General features: G+C 40.3%; 1 protein-coding gene across 10 annotated transcripts in view; it reads right to left on the minus strand.

Annotated features, from left to right (window-relative positions):
- Positions 1 to 16,034, minus strand: part of PPP2R5E (protein phosphatase 2 regulatory subunit B'epsilon) — a 169,879-nt gene extending 153,845 nt beyond the window's left edge. For 5 of the 10 annotated variants that reach the window (XR_014059402.1, XM_081509837.1, XM_081509833.1 and 2 more), the window contains exons 1-2: positions 15,430 to 16,034; positions 13,085 to 13,245 (exon numbers count right to left, since the gene is read on the minus strand). Coding sequence is in view for 8 of the 10 variants with exons in the window: in XM_081509837.1 (XP_081365963.1) it covers positions 13,085 to 13,241 (157 nt within the window). In the remaining 2 variants the exon portion in view is untranslated. Of the gene's footprint in view, positions 1 to 13,084; positions 13,249 to 15,429 lie in introns of all 10 variants that reach the window. The other 5 variants (XR_014059401.1, XM_081509836.1, XM_081509832.1 and 2 more) reach the window with 1 other exon arrangement.
- Positions 16,035 to 20,689: the final 4,655 nt, after the last annotated feature.

Below are 20,689 nucleotides of genomic sequence, written 5' to 3' on the forward strand. Positions count from 1 at the left end.
GTTTATTTATGGGTGATGTATATACTCTATCCTTGTATGTTTACGGCTACATACAAATACCCCTGGGCTTCCCTGGGGGGCTCAATAGTAAAAAACCTGCCTGCCATTGCAGGAAACACCCTGGGTCGGGAAGATCCCCTGGAGAAGGAAATGTCCTGGGAAATCCCATAGACAGAGGAGCCTCAAGGGCTATAGTCCATGGGGTCACAGAACTAAACAACAACAGACAACAAATAACCTCAGGATTAAGGACAAACTTTAACGTAGCCTGAATTATTTGGCCCAACAACCTGAAGAGCTCCATCAGTCTCTGACCTCCAGCTACAATGGCCTTTTGAGAAGAAGCACCTCATCAGTCTTTTTGTTTTGCTCATCACCGTGTTTCCAAGACAGTGCCGGGTACATCACACCACAAAGTAGAAATCTGATGAATGAATGAAGGAACAAATGAAAGAAATAAATTAAAGAGCCCACAAAACAACTTCAAAAATGAGAATTTAAGTCCCTTGGATGTGACTGATTTAGCCAGGTCAAGTGCAGACTCTTTTCATAGGTATTTGCTTCATACACACATTGAAAAATACCTGCACACAATTTATTTCATTCAGATCGTACCAAAATTCAAGAGCATGAATACAGAGCCTACCACTCGTAAGTCAAGGATATTTAAAGTATATACCATTTCTAGAACATACCACTCAACCAGAAATGCCTAAATAAATTCCACCATTAGCTGAAATGCCTTTTACAATGTTTAAGATATAAGTCTAAACACAATAAAATATAGCTCTATTCAGAATCTTTAGGAAATAACTAAGTTGAGGTAGTAAAGCACAAGCTTTTCTCAACAGCCAAAGGTTATGCCAAGATTCCTCATACCTGAAAGTTATAGACAGATCTCCTCCAAGAACCAGTCACATCCCAGACTGAAGTGACTGAGTTTTAGAACTTCATCTTAACTGTTATTGATTAAAACATCTTTAAGCTTTCTTAAAGAAAAGGAAAGAGAAGTTGCTCAGTCGTGTCCAACTCTTTGTGACCCCATGGACTGTAGCCCACCAGGCTCCTTCATCCATGGGATTTTCCCGGCAAGAATACTGGAATGGGTTGTCATTTCCTTCTCCAGTGGATCATCCTGACCCAGGGGTCAAACACACGTCTCCCACATTGCAGGCAGACTCTTTACCATCTGAGCCACCAGGGAATCCTTTCTTAAAGTGAGATGTATTTTATTTCTAAATCACTGTTGTTGTTGCTGTTGTTTGAGTCCCTAAGTCGTATTTGACTCTTTGGGACCCCAGGGACTGCAGCCCACCAGGTTCCTCTGTCCATGGAATTTCTCAGGCAAGAATACTAGTGAAGTGAAAGTCACTCAGCCGTGTCCGACTCTTTGCAGCCCCATGGACTATACAGTCCATGGAATTCTCCAGGCCAGAATACTGGAGTGAGTAGCCTTCCCCTTCTCCAGGGATCTTCCCAACCCAGGGATGGAACCCAGGTCTCCTATATTGCAGGCAGATTCTTTACCAGCTGAGCCACAAGAGAAGCCCAAGAATACTGGAGTGGGTAGCCTATCCCTTCTCCAGGGGATCTTCCCGACCCAGGAATCAAACTGGGGTCTCCTGCATTGCAGGTGGATTCTTTACCAACTCAGCTATGAGGGAAGTCCTAGAGTGAGTTGCCATTTCCTTCTCCAGGGGATCTTCCCCACCCAGGGATCGAACCCACATCTCCTGCATTGCAGGCAGAGTCTTTACCTCTGAGTCACCAGGAAAGCCCTTCTAAATCACTAGGTACCATTAAAAATACCAGTTGGTTCTATCGTGTAGATGTAGCTGAAGAGGCAAACATAAATGGATGCATGGAAGACAAGGCGGAACAGAGAGTCCTGAAACTTCCTTTTACTTTTAGAAAGTCCCTTGTATCAATGTGCTTTCAAGTCATCTTGACTTTTGCTCACAAATTAAGGAAAAACACCAGTCCTTCTGATTCATCACTATAACTTTCTGAAAACTTAACTTGATGAGTCAAAAGGTTGAAACAGCCTTCTAACCCTTAAAAGAAGCATCATTTTTGCTACAAATGTCCTTGAATTTCAAAATACTCATTCAAAAGAAGTGTTACAAGTTAACAATGTGGAAGGTACAGCCTGGCTGTGATTTCCAAACTGCTAATGTAAGAATACACCCAAGAGGTCCTCCGGAGCCTGAAAGCACTCTGAACTCTCAGTGTATACCCTTATAAGGGATAGCTAAGGTGCAACACCTCAGTGGAGGGGGTCTTCTGGGCATGTTTTGGTGAAAGGCTAATTCCAAAGCCTGTATCTTTCCTGTCAGAAGACAGCACTTTTCCTGAAACGGTAGCAAGTCCCAATTTTCTCCAAGTTCTTTTTCATGCTTTAATGTTTTACTTTGAACCATGTTCCAGACACTGGCAACTACAAATTAATTACATTAAGATGTAACCTCACCTTAAGATGAAAGTCTTTTGACTTGCGGACACAGCTGGGGGGGCAGGGGGGACAAATTGAAAAAGCAGCACTGAAACATATATCTTACCATATGTAAAATAGAGAGCCACTGGGAATTTGCTGTATGGTGAAGGAAGCTCAACCCAGTGGTCTGTGACAACCTAGAGAAGTGGGATGGGGTGGGAGGGAGGTTCAAAAGGGAGGGGACATATGTGTATCTATGGCTGATTCACACTGATGCATGGCAGAAATCAATACAACATTGTTCAGCAATTATCCTCCAATTAAAAATAAATAAATTTTTTAAAAAAGACAAAAAGTCTTTCACGGTGCCTACATAAATGGATGGAATTTTGCCAGACCTCTTCCTTCACAACACTGTGTACTCTGAAACATGATGCGGGCCCACAGGAGTGACTCAAAGAAAGATCAATGGCAAACAGAAAGCAAGCGAAGGACTATTTATTAAGCCACCAACCACACATTAGCAGTTTACCCACACAATCTCATTCCTCGCAACCACCTTGGGATATGAGTCCCCCTTTACAAAAGTGGAAACTGAAGCTCCAAAGAGGTTAAATACCAGATCTCAATTCATAAAGCTAGAATTATCACCTAGGTTTGAACCCAGACCCTCTCCTACAATATGCTAGTTCCCAAAGATGGGAAGATGAATGGTAAAAAAAAAAAAAAAAAAAACCCTGCCAGGGACTTCCCTGGGAGTCCAGAGGTTAAGGCTCCACCCTTCCACTGTAGCAGGTCCAGGTTCAATGCCTGCACCTGGAAACTGAGATCAGGAAACTAAGATCCCACATGCCATTGTGCAGCCAGAAAAAGAAAAAAGGAAAAAAAAAACAAACCACCATGGCAAGAGTGCTACCTGTTTATCAAACTCTAACTATCTGGACTTTCTGGTGACAGTGACAACAGGGGTCCAGGCAGATGTCTACCCTCTCCCTGCCACTGTGAGGTGCCAGCTGCCCTTTCTGTCTGCCTCTCAAGGCACTGCGCCTCGGCGTTTCCGAGGAGCTGAGTCTGGGAGGCCAGCTCCTCTTCCTCGACTCTTCCCCATCAGCACAGTGCGACTGCCAGCCTGGCAGCTCCCTGCTCTTCTATTCTCTGCTTCTCTTTCTCATCACCTCATCTCCTCACAATTTTCAGGGTTCTTACAAGAGGAAGTAAGATGATTCACTTAGGAAGTCATCTTAGCACAGCACGAGCAAGAAAGTTGTTAGGTCCAGTGCCTACCTGTGTTCATCCACCACGAATGCATATAATGGAGAAGCCTTGGCTTTGAAACCAGATGGGCCTGGGGTCTCAACTCAGGCTCTCTCTACCCTCTGTCAACAGCAAACATCCCATGCTCTTCGTGTTGTTGCGAAGCGTCAATGCAACACCATGTGGTACGTTGCCCAGCATAGGGCAGAACCAAGAGATCGTGCTTCTCTTCTGCTTCATTGGTTACTAAATTATTTCTTCACCAGTAAAGATACCCTGAGCTTCTCCACCCGACTTCTTCCTGGTCTACAGCTGTTCCAGAGAAAATGCTGTTTTACAGGCACTCTCAATTTTACCAATGGTAGTTACATTCATTCAGCTTAATTTTTCAAAAGACACTGATCAAAAATTTTCCAACCAACTGCACTAGAGTCACGTAGCAACTTCTACCTTCAAACATCTTTTAAAATTCTGTCTGATACCAAAAAGAATTAAAAATCAGAAGACACATGCAGGAGAAATCTCTTGACATGAGATCTCCCTTCTATAGAAAGGGGTCATATGACAAATTCTCTCTCTCTGCTCTGAGCAAATGGACACCCACCACCCAAGGCAATGGTTGTTAGCCTTTGGGAGAAACTCCTTCGAGAATCTGATGAACACTCTAAACCCTGTGCCCAGAAAAATGTCAATCTGCACAGAGACAGAAAATACTGCCTGGAACTTCACAAGGGTTAAGAGCCCTCTGAAACCTACCCATCAACAGCACAGAGCCCTCAACAAGGAACCATCTACGATATTCAAACTGGCAAAACTGTCCATTCAGATTTTGTTTCTTTAAGGTGCAATACACTGAAAAGCCTAGACAAAAACCTCAAGAAGATAAAGAAGTTTTCACATTCAACTCTCCACATCTGGGTTCAGTGTCAACTCTTTCTGGCTCAAAACAAAATGCTATAAATTTAACAAGGCTCAAAACCTGAAGAGAAGGTTCTCTCTTTGAAGTAAAACATCAAAATAAAGAGACGCCCAAGGCTAGTGAATGTGCTGGGAGGGCGGGCAAGGGAAAAGGAGGTTAAAAAACAAAGTATTAAGAACATCTACACATTGTATTTTTCAGTATCATCCTTTTTAATTTTCTATGTCTGCGTATGTTCTTAACGTGCATTACATATTTACATAACAGCACATGTATATATAATATATAAACAGAAATACATGATGTTTTTACTGACAGGAGTAAGAGATCACAAAAAAGTTTGTAAATCCTATCCTACTAGACAACTTCCAAAATTAGTTTACCTAACAATAGTTTCTCCTGGGTAACTCTCCACAAATGGAATTTCCCTTGAAAATAATCACATTAGCCATCTTTCTTACTCCTGAAATGAGAAGTTGGTTTCAAACTGACTCAACAATAATGCTGAGATTGTTCCACAAGAACCAGTTCCCTTTTTCGCTTTTGAAGTCTAATTCTCATAACTCCACTCACTCCATATTTTTCTACCTAAGTGGAAATAATCCACGTAATGAATTAAAGAAATAAAAAATCAACTGAAAACACTGGTAAGCATTTTCTACTATGCAGTTCTTACCATAATTGTGATAGTTAATACTCTTCAACTCGTACAATGGCCCCAGCACTGAGCTAAATGTTTTACCTGCCTGATGGTACTCCATCCATCTGACTCTCTCAGGTAGGTTCTAATATACTCCCAATTTTGAAGATATAAAGCCAATGCTCAGAAGTCACATGGCTGTGCATGGACCTGGAATTCAAACTACGTGGGTATGACCCCAGAGACTCCATTCTTACTGCCTCCCTCAAGTAATATATGATACATATATTAGGTATATACTGTTACATATTAGGTAACAATAATATTATACAGTTAACATATACATAAGTTCTTTTATGCATAAATGTACTATAATATAAACATAAGATCCCTGTTTTTTTTAATAAAATCTTACAATACCAAAGGTAGAAAACTATTTTTAAGTGGTAAAAGAGAAAGTCATTGGCAAACAAATCAAAGAATTACTTTAGTTAGCCTTTATGGAATATCGAGAAACTTTACTGTTCTTTTTCAAGTGCTACAAAATCTAATATTAAGAGCTAACATTATTATAAAATAAAAGTTTTAAAGACGAGAAAATTCGACCATAAAACACTGCTCTGAAAGTCCATTATAAATCAGATATTCTCTCAAATTATATTAAGAAAGAAAGTCTGATGATCTGATCAGCCCATAATTCAGTCCCCAAACACCAGCAGAAAAAAGAAATTTCGTTGTACTTAACATCTTGCTGCTGCTGCTGCTGCTGCTAAGTCACTTCAGTTGTGTTCGACTCTGTGCGACACCATAGACGGGGGCCCACCAGGCGCCCCCGTCCATGGGATTCTCCAGACAAGAACACTGGAGTGGGTTGCCATTTCCTTCTCCACTTAACATCTTAACTTGTGCAAAATCAAAGTGATGAATCCCCTAAGTAAAAGGAATGACTCTTAGTCTACCACACATATAATCCACTCCATTCTCTCTCAAGATACCACTTCTGGTTTTAACCTGAAACATGACGAATTACACAGAACATAAACCCATTCTCAGCATTTTAAGTGAACACTTAGCTATTTGATCCTTTAAAACTGAAAAGTCTTCATTAAACAAGTTTACCATTTTGTGTAAATTACTAGTTAAAATCTGCATGGCCTGGATTCGAGGGGAAAAATTTTAATCTTTAGGAAGGAAAAACAAATGTCTATACTGCTATTACTAATAACCTCAATGTTGTGATCTAACAATGTTCATTCATTTGCTAACAAATACTTACTGAATACCAACTATATATGAGGCACTGATCTAGGCCCTAGAGATAAGCGAAACAAGGTATTCACAGCAAAGATTACATTCTCATGGGCGATGAGGAACAGATAACATACAAGTGAACAAAGATAAAATAATTTCAGATTATAAATATGATGCTAAAAAACAATAAAATGATAGAAATGTCAAAGAAGATTATTTTTTAAAGTGATGCAGGATGGTCCGTAAGAAGGTCCCAATTGAGCTGAAACTTGAAGAATGATACAAAGAGAAGAAAGTTCTAAGTAGAAAAGGACCACCTCACCTTCTGACAGGTTTTATTTCACAATTTAATTAATTTTTATGTCTTCAATGGGTTATATCCTGGAGAGACCCACTTTATGATGAATTCTGTTTAAAGCTTATAATATTTACTGATAAGTATCCAATGCATCTGTGCACACACAAAGCTAACCTGATACACAAGAAAAACAGTAATAATAATAATAACAATTTCCCAATCTTTTAGTCTAAGCCAGAAGCTCTTAACTCTGGGGAAAGAACAGTAATGATTACGCTAAATCTTTGAGAATCTGATGAAAGCAATGAACTCTGTCCTCAAAAAAAAAAAAAAAAAAAGCACATACACAGAAACTTTATATAAAATTTTAGGAGGTTCTTAGAACCTTGAAGCCCATCTATAACACATACACCCTATCCCCAACCAGAAATCCATGAACCCTAGGTTAAGAATTAAGCAGTAATTATTATACTCAGATGGGATGGATATGAATACAAGCTGCCACTCTACTTTTAAATGATTCACAAATCAGGAATGCTTACACTCTATTTATTTTGGCCCACATAAGACTCCGTACAGGAATTTTCTCTACGCTACAGAAACAAACTATTAGGATAGATATAGATATAGTTAGATATATATAGATATACAGATATACATATATACACAGAGAGAGTATGTATGAAGAAAGATAGATAAATTCCCACCTAAAAGTGAATGAAATACCTCTTCACTACAACTAGTGTAATCTTTCGCACATGATAACAGTGTAATGTGAGATTCGGTTTTGTGCAAAATCTTATAATTTCTTCTCCCAAAGCAAAATATTACCACATTGCTTCAAAGGCTGCAAAGCTGAACATTAACACCTATTAACTTACAGATGTTCTTCTGGTTCAAAAGCAAAGCTTATGATTATTTTTTTTTAAACCATTCACACATAACACACACACACACACACACACACACACACATACACACAACAATTTAGTTGCCTAAGGAATATACATCAATTACAAATTACAAAACAGAAACAGACTCACAGACGTAGAAGAAAAACTCATAGTTACCAAAAGGGGAAAAGGGAGGGGGGTAATAAATTAGAGGAGTTTGGGGTTAGCAGATTTAAACTACTAGAAAACAGGGAAATAACAAGCTCCTACAGGGAATTATATTTAATATCTTGTAATAAACCATAATGGAAAAGAAAATAAAATATATACATCACTAATCTAAGGTACAAACTAGATCACTAGATCAATGGTTCTTAACTTTTTTGATTTCAATACCCCTTCAAGAATTTGAAAAATGCTATAGAATTCTCCCATTAAAAAAAAAATGGACATATGCATATAAAATGTGCATATAATTTCAGTCTGCTCAGTGCATTTCAAATTAAATCAAGGGTTTAAAAATGCCTATACCTACAATACAAGTATATTATGGCTGTCTGATTCTGGGAAGGGGAACTAATTAGGAAAACCAACTTGAAAGGAAGATTTTTCATTACATATCCTTTTGTATTTTTCAAAATTTGAACCACATAACTGTATTATCTATTCAAAACACTAGTAAGTTAAAATAAAAAAACATTACACTCAAATATGTGGCAGGATGCCAATGCAGAAGGTAAAAAAATCTCCAAATAAAGATATTTAAAATAACTAGTCTACTAAATTCAACACATTTGCACACTGTTTCTTCATATTTGGGGGTTGAAAGAGGTTCATGACCACAAAACTATGCTCTTGTTTCCTAATTTTCAGAGAAATCTCCAGTTTCAACTTTTTGCTACGAAAATACAAAAGGTCAAATAATAATTTCACATTATTCATATTCTAACTTCTGAAATCTCAGTTAAATGACAATAGTTAGTAATGTATTGGATGTGGTACTGCCATATCTCTTGATTTTCATTGTCATTCCCATTTGATAGATATGGAAACCAGCTTTCTGAAGTCAACTCACTTGCCCTGGGCAACAAAGCTAGAAGTTAGCTAGAACTCTTGCAGGAAACAAATCCTATGTACCTCCTCCCATGCAACACTGTAGCATAACCCCCACGGAGGAAGGTGAACACTAAAATCAAGGACACTATTTCTTAGGCGATCATTCTCATTATAAATACAGTTTAGAGCCCTAGTCCATTATAAAATGGAGAAGGAAATGGCAAACCACTCCAGTATTCTTGCCTGGAGAATCCCATGGACGGAGGAGCCTGGTAGGTTACAGTCCACGGGGTCGCAAAGAGTCCGACACGACTGAGCGACTTCCCTTTCCCTTTCCCTTTCCCATTATAAAAACTGGGAATTCTATCTGCATATTCCTATACACTACACAAACCAGATACAAACGGAAGAGAGGAATTATCCCATCTAACAATTTCAAAAGCACAAAAACTAGTTTTAACTTGAAATCGTTTAAGTCCTTACAACTGTCACCCTACAATACAAAAATTATGCTGAATCATAAGCCTAAAGTTAAAAAAAAAAAATCAGAGAATTAGTGTCACAGAAATGTTACCCATCTAAAGGTTTCACTATCAAGAGGCAAAGAGTTTCTTTCTGCCTGAACAGCACCTCCAGGCATCAAAGTTTTTGGAATGTTTGATACCGACTATTCAAACTACAAGCAAAATGCCTCAGAAACGTATGATGAATTATGAGCCTAGCCACAATGATCCCACTTTCATTATAATCACATTTTCAAAGAAGTGGTAGTTTTCAAAAACATCTCCCTCAAATCTAAATTTATATAATCGTTTAAAGTTAAAAAAGGAGTGGGTAGAGAACATAAACCACCTAACCAGATAATAACTCCTAGTAGTCATCATTATTATTGCGATTATTATTCACGGGTGTGTGTGTGTATCTGCCTAAGTGTTTATCTCGTCCTAGGTACCTGTCAAAGTCTGCTTCATGTCCTGATGTGCAGGTACCGAGAAAGCATCAAAGTCTTTATTTTTTTATGAAGCTCATAAGGCACTCAACCTCTACTGAATTTCCCTTATCAGGAAAATGAGGAAAAGTCCTTCAAGCTCAAAAACTTTAGGACCTTCTGAGAATACTTTCAGAAGTACTTCATGGAGAAAATTCAGATGTCTATATGTCAAGGTCTATCCTGCAATTTCACAACTGCAGGAAAAGCCAGGTCACTCTAATATATTAACACAGACAGAACTACATGCTGGTGCTGCTTTCTGTAGAAAATAAAACCACTGATACAAATTTCAAGACCCCACCTATTAGAAAAAGAACAAAAGAGATGAAACTTTCCTTTAACTTTTTTACAGTTCTGCAAGTAAAGAGACTTTTAAAATGCTAAGCAATAATGGTAGTGTTACTTATAAGCCAGTCAAATACTATGATGTCTATAATAAATATTTTTATAGGGCAAATACACAAAATAAGTGATTGTTAATGAATACCTGATTTTTGAGCTTTCAAAAATTATATATTAAAAATGTTACATAATTACTATGTTTATATAATTTCCATTTTCAAACTCCCCTAAAATTAAAGACCTTAAGGACATGTTTTTACTTTATTCTTTAAAGAAACCCTCAAAATTCAACTGAAATTTATATTGCACCCCCAAATAAAATTAACTCAAGGCTTCTAAGTTAGTCAAAACAATTCTATAGAAAATTAAATCAGTAACTAGCCTTTGGCATGTATATATAATTTATTCTGGTTTTTTTTTTCCTAAGGAAATGGCAAAAAAAGAAAAAGAAATTCATCTTACATTTTCACTATGTTCCCAAACCACTTCCTAAAAGTTGTAAGAAGGCACACAAACAAAAGTCAACCCATTGTAAGGACAACAAATGTCATTCAACAAACTCTCTACATTCACTATAATCATCAAGAACATACACACATTTCTAAAGTCTGTACATGACTGTACTTCTTTGTTATTCTACAGATATGGAAATCTAACTTGTGGAATGCTTCCTAAATATTTTCCTAAAACGTGCTTATTACACAAGAATCACTTTTAGTCTGTCTGGAATTAAGCTTGCAGATGTATCTAGTATTATATGATCTTGTTGCTCTCCAATGCTTCTATGCTGGCAAAATATACAAGTTCACAAAAATCACATTTTTGGGGAGCAGAAATCTTGGAAATTTTTCAGTACTACCGGACTACACTTAAAATATGAGAAAAAGAAATACAAATAGCCAATAAACACATGAAAAGATGCTCAGTGTCACTAATCATTATGGAAATAAAAACCACAATGAACTACCACTTCATGCACATTATGACTGCTATTATCAAAAAAAGAAAAGAACAAGTGCCAGTGAGAATGTGTAGAAATTGGAAGAAGCCTTGGGCATTGCTGGTAAGAATGTAAAATGGTGCAGCTGCTGTGGAAAACAGCATGGCAATTACTCGAAAAAATTATACATGTGACCTAGTAATTCCACTTCTGGGTATATACCCAAAAGAAGTGAAAGCAGGGACTCAAACAGATATTTACACACCCATGTTCATAGCAGCATTATTCTCAATAACCAAAAGGTGGAAAACCAGTAAGTTTTGTGTGCGTTAGTGTGTGTGTGATGGAATATTAATCAGTCTTAAAAAGGAAAGAAATTCTGACATGTGCTACAACATGGATGAATCTTCAGGACATTATACCAAGCGAGATAAGTCAACCACAAGAGACAACTATTGTAGGATTTCACTTATACAAGATACCTAGAGTATTCAAATTCACAGACAGAAAGTAGAATGATGGCTGCAAAGAGGTTAGGGGCAGAGGTAATGGGGAGGTAGTATTTATTTAATGGATACAGGATTTCAGTTGGGGAAAGATGAAAAAGTCCTGGAGATGAGAGATGGTGATGGATGCCTTCACAATGCAAAGGTAAATGCCATGCTTAATGCATACTTAAAAATAGGTAAAATGATCAATATTATGTTATATATATTTTACCACATTTTTTAAAATAAGATAAGAAACAACAAAGGATTGAAACATGTTGAAACACGTGCCAAATTTGCCTCACGCATGCTTCTTTCACTACTCACAAAACCAACACCATGGCTCTGAGTGGTGTTAAGTTCCAATTTAAGTGTTTACCATGGACCCCAAGAAATTAATATAACAAAGTTTAAATCTGTTCTAAGAAAGTTTAAACTGCTTCCTCAGAATAAAGTCCTTTGCCAGACAGAGATGATAGTAGTTATCACCTATCCATTTCAGATTAAATAAATTAGTAAAGAACCCAATATACCTCCCAACTTTGTAGTTCAAGTATGGTTACTTTTATCCCTAGCAAGTTTTTCTTTCACTTTTCTTCCAAAGTCTCATAAAGACTATTTTCATTTTTACCAGCAAAATCTTTAGTCAAAATTTTCTCCACCCAAACTCGTATGAGCTCATCTTCATTAATTGTAGATATATCATCTCTGCAGTAATCAATATTCATTTCATGTCTACCAACTTCAAGTTTATACTGGGAAAAACATAAGCATAAATTCACATGGGAAAAACAGAAGCTTGAAATATCCTCCGCTACATTTTCTAGTCACACTCCAGCTTTTCTTATGATACCTTTCTTATAATACCTTTGTAACAATTTCACAAATCATTATAGAAATAAATGTTCAATAACTAGCAACCAAGTTTTTGATTTCCTTTGAGCCCAAAGGAAACCAAGTTTTTTTATTTCCTTTGAGAATAGTCTAATTTAGAAAAAAACAGTTCTCATAAGAACTTATCCATAATTAATTCCACAAACAAGAATGATCATCAAATCCATTTCCTGTTTGTACTATCTGAAAACAAGCATGCGTGTAATCAATTACTGACCATTTTTTCTCAGTTTTAAAAAATGAACTACTTCAAGTATCATTTTCTATATGTAAGTTAATGATAACATATCCTCTACTACTTCCTGTGATTAAGACTGTACAATTTGCAGGTGTCACTGCATACAATGTATACATCTAAATCTCAACAGAAGAAAAAAAGAAAAACACAGACCCAGACATCTTAAAGTTTCTGTGGCGTTCAGTTTTTCTACTTATCAATATGAGAGACACTCCTGATAATAAGTTTTTTTTCATCTGTCCATGGCTATTTAGCTTCAATTGAGCCCTGTAAAAAGGGGGATGGGTACACCTGGTCACAGACCAGCAACTTGTCTGAAAAGTCTCCCATTCCTTCAACTTACAACAAAGAATTTTAACAAATATGGAACTCTACAAAAACAAAATTATATACAGATATAAAAAGATCAACTGAAAAGGAATCCATCACCTGGTCATGAGCCTTACCTTTTAGCAGCGGCAGAGGTGTTAACTCAATAGGCTTGCCTTGAGACCTAAACTGTGAGGAACTTTGCGACCTCTTCTGTCTGGCTTTTCTGACGGACTTCCGAGAAAATCCGTCTACTTTATCCACTGATGGAGGAGTAGTTGGTGCTGAGGACATATCCCTACTGAAGAGAAAGAAATATCATCCACACACCTCCAAGGTGGAAGCAAACAAGTGAGTTACACAAATTCTAAAATTCCACACTTTTTTTGAAAATGGGAATATGGGGAAAAGAAAGCAAATAAAATCAATTAACAGTTCTATGTTCAATGGGAAAACAGAAAAACTTGCTGGAAAATAGAATATAAGTATTATATAAACAATATTGTAATGCTAATGCCTTATGCTGCTTCTACAATATGCAGTAAAGATGTTCATTTATACCTGAAAAAAACTCTTCTAAGCCATGTACTCATTTTTTAACTGCACAGCTCTTCTCATCTTGAGATCCTAAATTAATTTTGGAGCTATTCTGCAACTGGAAAACTTCCATTGATACATTTTCCCAAGATATTTAATATCATGAATGGGCTCTGGAGTTGAAATCCTTATAGTACTTCAAGAATCTACACCAATGTATCACAGCAAGGTGAAATTTACAATTTCTGAACTACCAAGGCATGACTTTTTAATGCAATGTGCTAGCTAAGATAAACGACACCATACCACCAATGAAGACAGACTAGATTACTTTAAACAGAACACATAAAGGGCATAATTAAAATCATTTCAAAGAAGTCCTTTTGAATGAAGCCATCTGATGTTACTAAAGCTTAAAAACTATGATGAAATCGTGCACCAAAGTTGACGTAAAAACCTAAATTCACAGCCTACTTAGACAACAAAGTTGAGTTCCCTTGAAGTTCATCATCAAATATTAATTTTCATTCCATCAAACTAATGGAACAGAACAGTTCTTTGAGATTTTTTTTAACCTTCTCAAATTATTAAAATGAAGTCTATTTCCTAAAAGTAACAAACATTAAACTCAGTTTCATTCACCAATTTAAACAGATGCCCTCATTTCCATGGCACTGAGGCTCCACCATGCCCCATGCAAAATGAATGGCAGTCTTGAATAGAAAAAAGGCACATAGTGGAAATGTTGAAAGGCACTCACTCACCTGTCATCCCTACATAACAGGAGTGGTTTTTAACCTCTAAATAAAAGAGTAAGGGAGTTTCTTCCTGAACGTGTGAGAATAAAAAGTTACCTGGATTAGCTGGATTCTGACAGAGCAAAAATAACAAAAACAGAAACCAAGAACAAACAAAACCTTATACTGCTGAGGTTTGGGATGCAGTAGTCCCGTTTGGTTTTCTTGAAAAAAAAAAAAAAAAGTTTTTTTAGCAATCTACCTAATTTAGCCTCAAATACAATGTGATAGATAACTGCAAAGCATGAATGACTGTAGGAGAAGTAAGATCACTTCAAAATTCATAATGACTGCATCTACAAGAAGCTCCACATATAGGGGCAGCTTTTCCAATCTGATATGTGAGTTATTTAGATTACATGTAACCCTCACAACACAAAATTTCCGTAAATCCTGTTCCTCCATCACTCTTTTTGTCTCTTCTTCACGTCTCATCTTTAGAGATAAGTTACTGGTAGCAAAAAAAAAAAAAAAAAAAATTTAAATCACTTGACCCTTATGCCCGCGGCCCAGGATAAACGTCAAGGATCTCAACCCTAAAGCGCTGCATAACTGAACGTGCAGCAGCAGCGGGTCGGTGCAAAGCCCGGGGAAACAGGTTTCGCCCCGGACTAGAGCGCCCAAGCTTTATCATCCTCTGAGCAGCGGGCACGGGGCATTTCCAAGGCTCAGGATAATCCAAAGAGGGTACTGGAGTGGAGGAGAAAGACAGACAAGGGGTTGATCTGTTGGGATGCTCACATACTCCCTTTGCTCCCACCCATCCCATCCCCCCATCACCCCAAGCCCTGGAGAAGCTAAGCTGCTACAGAATCCTTCTCACTACAACAATCCCCCTTTCCTCCCCCCTCCGCCTCCGTCAGTGGATAAAGGGGGACAAGAATATGCCTCCAGTGCAGGAAGGTGGAGAAAAAGGGGTGGGGGGTAGGGGGCAAACAGAACGAGACAACATCAGAAGCAATTGCAGGTAAATCAGACAAGTGGGACCGGCGCTCCCTCTCCCGCACCTCATCCCACCGCACCCCTCGCCAGCTCGGGCCAGGCCTTTCCCGAGGCCGGTGCCCTGCGGATTCTCCAGGAGGACGGGGAAGAGGCAAGCAAGGAGGAAAGGAAGCACACAAGCCGCGGGGCTGGAGGGACGAAGTTACCTTGAAGCTTCTGGAGAAGAATCCAAAGATGATCTGTGGTTTCGGAGGGGCGGGAGACGGGAGAGAGGGCCGCAGCGGGGGCGGGTGGCGGGACAGGGACGTGCAGGGGGAGGTCCGGACAGCGGCAGGGAGCCCGGGGCGACGGCTGTCCGGCGCGGCGTCCCTCCGGTTCCGCGGCGGCGGCGCCTCTAGGCCTCACAGCCGGACCTAAACCTCAGCGCTCCGGCGGCGGCGGCGGCGGCGGCCTCACGATCCTCCCCCGCGGGCCCGTCCCATGAAATCGGCACCGACCCCGTTGCGGCTCCGCCGGTGGCTCCTCGCTCACATTCCCGGCGGGCGGCGCCTCTGCTCGTTGCCTCGGACCCGGCGGCAGAAGCGACGACGAGGGGAGGGGGGAAGGGAGGAAGGAAGACTGAAGCCGCAGCGACAGCAGGAGAAGAAGGAAAGAGAAAGAGGAGGAGTCGCTGGGGCTGGAGCCGCCGCTGCCAGAGCCGCCGTTCGGTACCCGCGGTGGGTCCCCGTCAATGCCCCTTTCTCTCTCCTATTGTCAATATCACCGGGCGGCTGAGTCCATGGCACACGCGCAACCGAACCTTCTCGCCAGCAGCGCCCGCCTCCGGCGCCCACTCACTGGAGACTTCAAACGGGAAGCGAGGCCTCATTGGTCGGCGTCCGCCTTCACTCCCCTGTCAGCATGTTCGGCTGAGAGCCGATCGCGGATTGGCGGCGGGGGGGCGGAGAAACAGGAGGGTGGGAAGAGAGGAGACCGAGGATTGGACTAAGGCGAGAGGAACCCGGATGCAGCCGCGTTCTCAGGCCGCGCTGCCACTGCTTCCGCCAAGCGGTAGGGTAGGCAGAGGAAGAGAGCTGCTGCTGCGACTAGGCCTAACGGGAGCTGCTAAAGCTCGGGAGGTGTGAAGCTGACATAAATACGAAGGGTTTCCGTGCAGTGCGGAACCTCTGGGCGGCGATCGTCTGCAACTTGAGGATTCCGAGGGCAAGGGTCGGGTAATCCCCGGCCCTCGATTCCGCCCCTTTCAGCCGCGAGACTGGCCTTGCTGGGCTCGAGTAGTCCACTCGCGACCGGAACCAGCGCTTCTGCTCGTGTAAATTGGCCCTAGGCGGCTCGCGGCCGTAAACCCACAGCAGTCGCTCTCCGCTCCACCTTGTGGGAGGCCTGGCACCGAAATCCGAACCCTGGGGCCCGGCCAAGGGTTGGATATCGCTTCGAATTGTCTCTCGTCCTCGTCTCCTTTTTCCTGAACCTGTTTTGAATGTCAGCTCCCTGGAGCTGCTGCAAGCCTGGTTGCGGCCTGGTCGGTGTGGCGGACGCAGGTGGGAACGCTGTCTCTAAGCCCCGAGATCATTTACTGAGAACAGCCGCTTGGGCTCACACGCTGCACAGAGCTCAGGGAACCCCAGCTCCAAACTGTGGGAGTTAGGGAACTTTTAATTGGCAAGTTGGATCCAAAAGAGTTTGTGGCTAAGGCTTCACTTAACTCTAGTTAGAACAAGTGATTAAATATTTAGAGATATGGCTGCATTCTTGGTGAGCCCTAGGCCAAGCGGTGAAGTCCGTGGGGTCGCAAAGAGTCGGACACGACTGAGCGACTGAACGACAAGCGAAGTGGTGCATTACCAGAGAATATTCTTGAGCCGTTGCTCTATTCGAGTGCATGCTACATTTGTCTTTTGAGAGGGTGAAAAAAAAAATTCTTCAGTACAAATGTCATAGTACCAAATGTTCAAAAACTTGGAAAATGAAAAAAAAAGTTAGCATTCATAATCATTCAACCCAGGGACAACTACCGTTAGCATTTTGGTGCACTTCTCTCCAGCATTTTCTTCCTTAAAATTGTGTATTCCGTTCTGTAGACTTTAATTTTTCCACTTGGCATTATATCATGTTTTCCATAGTTAGGAAGTAGAACTGCATGTAAGTTAAACTGTACCATACCTACAACTGACAGCAGAAAAAAAAATGCTTTTATTTCTGTTGTTGGTGTTGTTTAACACTCAAGTGTTGCAAATTTCTATGTACATCCCCAGAAATGAGTCTTGAATGAAAAAAAAATTGTCATTAAAAGAAATTTTTAAGTGACATAGGAAGCCGAAAAAGTTGGTGCTCTTAGATGGAAGCGGGCTTCCCCTACTGGCTCCAGATGATTGGCCACTATAGATAGTGTCTGTGTTTGCTCTGAAAAGTTCCATCTCCCCTAAGCATTCTAAAACTGGCTAGAATACCAGTCTCCCTCCCACCTTCAAGAAACTTGCATTTCCACATCTCAATTTCCCATACCAGTCTTCATGAAAAATTCAGTGTCCTAGCCATGCAGTACTTCTTTGCTCAATTTCTGATTAAGGGTAAATGCAGAATTTAAACCAAGGAAGATTTTAAAACCAACTCAGTTTCCCTTGGCAACAATTGAACTGTCAAAGAGTAGTGCTTGTTTGAAATGCTCACAGCTGTTGCTTAGAATATTTCACATTCTGTAGAGTGGGGATTTTGCTTGCAAATTATGGATCTCTGTAAAGACAATTCATTTCAAAACTCTTTCTATAAAATGGCTGAGTAACTGAAATGAGTAGGTCTTTTTAAATGGAAAAATCCATGCCTATGTGAGAGATTGTTCCTTGAACTGATAGTTTCTAAAGGAGGTCCACACATTCAAAGGGTATGTATATTCCAGGAAAGTACAAAGCAGTTGAGAAATGGAGTATTTCCTGCCATATCAGTAAACAAAGAGTCGCAACCATCAGCGATTTTGGAGGGCCCCCAGGAAGCCCTCAGGCTGCAGTCACTCCTTAGATGAGCACTGAGGAGCTGGGGTAGGGGGGAATGTGAAAAATGCAGGATACTGGCCCCAGATAGCTGAGATGCAAATGAAAGAAGTGATTTCAGTGAACCCAGACTCTTGCATCTTCCAGTATATAGAAAAGCACTAAATTCCTTAACTTGAGATATCTTCAGTTAGTTCAGTTCAGTCACTTAGTCATGTCCAACTCTGCCACCCCATGGACTGCAGCACGCCAGGCCTCCCTGCCCCATCACCAACTCCCGGAGTTTACTCAAACTCAGGAGGTATCTGGTTTTCCTTAATTAAGAATAATGTTTTGATGTTTAAACCACCTGCTCACTGTTGTAAACTTCTATATAACCTGACTCCTCCCCCCCACCCCCGGAGCAGTTCTCTCAGGGTCACTTGAGATGCTGTCTCCCCGGGCTTGAAGTCCTAAAAATTCCCACCAAATAAAATATAACTCTCAACTTTTAGGTTGTGACTATTTTTAAAGTCAGCCCAGTCCATTTGGGTTGCAGGAGAAAAAAGTATGGGGACATCTCTTTATACCTAGTTCTAATGAAAAAAGAAAACTAATATTCTACATAATATTTTATATATATCATGAGTGATCCTGCACCCAGTCTATGGAATGATCTCTTGGCCTAGAAGAGCACAAGAGATGTCCTCAAAGAAAAGTGGGAGTTACCCATTTTCAGGAGTTGGCAGTGATAAGTCTCACTCAGTCCGTCTCTCTCAACATGTAATGACTTATTGCAGTTTGCTTGGGTCAGATAAGAGAAGTTACTGAAAATATTACATAGCTTTAATGAAACTCATGATTGAGCTCAGCCGCTCAGTCATATCTGACTCGTTGCTACCCCCAGGACTGTAGCCTGCCAGGCCCCTCTGTCCATGGGATTTCCCAGGCAAGAATACTGAAGTGGGTTGTCATTTCCTAACTAATCCATAGGAAATCTCCCAAGTTGCTTTACAGGGCTCTTTGCAATGGAACCACAGGAAAACAAGTAAATGGCAGAACTGACACATCTTCTAGTATCAGGTTTTTTGGCAGCTACATTTCAAAATTAATATAATAAATTCAACCAAATTTTGGCTTGAAAAAATACCAAACTCATCCAGAAGATTTTGAATGTGGATTTATATCCACTGTCATTAACAATGAACTTCATCCTGAACATATATTATAATTGAGTTATTAGCTAATACTGGTAGCATATGTATATACTTTATAAATAAATATACATATATTTGGTTAATAATTGCTCCCCCAAAATATACTGATGGGAATGAATGATCAAAAATGTTTGGAGACATCTACTCTACACAAAAAGAAATATAAAAACAACAATGAAGAAATACATTATAGTTGTCTGGGAAGCTATCATCAAGTGGCAAAACACTGTGCATTGTATCAGATGAAAGCATTCAGTTCCCAGACCAAGGCTGAGCTTACCATGAATCTACAAGTGAGGTGACCATGTGATGAGACTGGAAGATGTAGACTATCATCTTCTGGTGAACTAAAGAAGTTCACCAGACTGGTGAACTAAAGAAGGGTTAAGATAATAAGCAGAAGTATCATATGCAGAGTACATCATGAGAAACGCTGGGCTGGAAGAAGCACAAGGTGGAATCAAGATTGCCAGGAGAAATATTAATAACCTCAGATATGCAGATGACACCAACCTTATGGCAGAAAGTGAAGAAGAACTAAAGAGCCTCTTGATGAAAGTGAAAGAGGAGAATGAAAAAGGTGGCTTAAAGCTCAACATTCAGAAAACTAAGATCATGGCATCTGGTCCCATCACTTCATGGGAAATAGATGGGGAAACAGTGGAAACAGTGCCAGACTTTATTTTTTTGAGCTCCAAAACCACTGCTGATGGTGATTGCAGCCATAAAATTAAAAGACGCTTACTCCTTGGAAGGAAGGTTATGACCAACCTAGATAGCATATTTAAAAGCAGAGACATTACTTTGCCAACAAAGGTCTGTCTAGTCAAGGCTATGGTTTTTCCAGTGGTCATGTATGGATGTGAGAGTTGGACGGTGAAGAAAGCTGAGCACCGAAGAATTGATGCTTTACAACTGTGGTGTTGGAGAAGACTCTTGAGAGTCCCTTGGACTGCACGGAGATCCAACCAGTCCATCCTAAAGGAGATCAGTCCTGGGTGTTCATTGGAAGGACTGATGTTGAAGCTGAAACTCCAGTACTTCAGCCACCTGATGTGAAGAGTTGACTCATTGGAAAAGACCCTAATGCTCGGAAGGATTGGGGGCAGGAGGAGAAGGGGACAACAGAGGATAAGATGGTTGGGTGGCATCACTGACTCGATGGACATGGGTTTGGGTAAACTCTGGGAGTTGGTGATGGACAGGGAGGCCTGGCATGCTGCGATTCATGAGGTCACAAAGAGTTGGACACGACTGAGCGACTGAACTGAACTGAACTGATA

Source organism: Giraffa tippelskirchi, chromosome 7 (assembly GCF_054371585.1).
Source record: "Giraffa tippelskirchi isolate mGirTip1 chromosome 7, T2T-mGirTip1v1.2.pri, whole genome shotgun sequence".
NCBI classification, from domain to species: domain Eukaryota; kingdom Metazoa; phylum Chordata; class Mammalia; order Artiodactyla; family Giraffidae; genus Giraffa; species Giraffa tippelskirchi.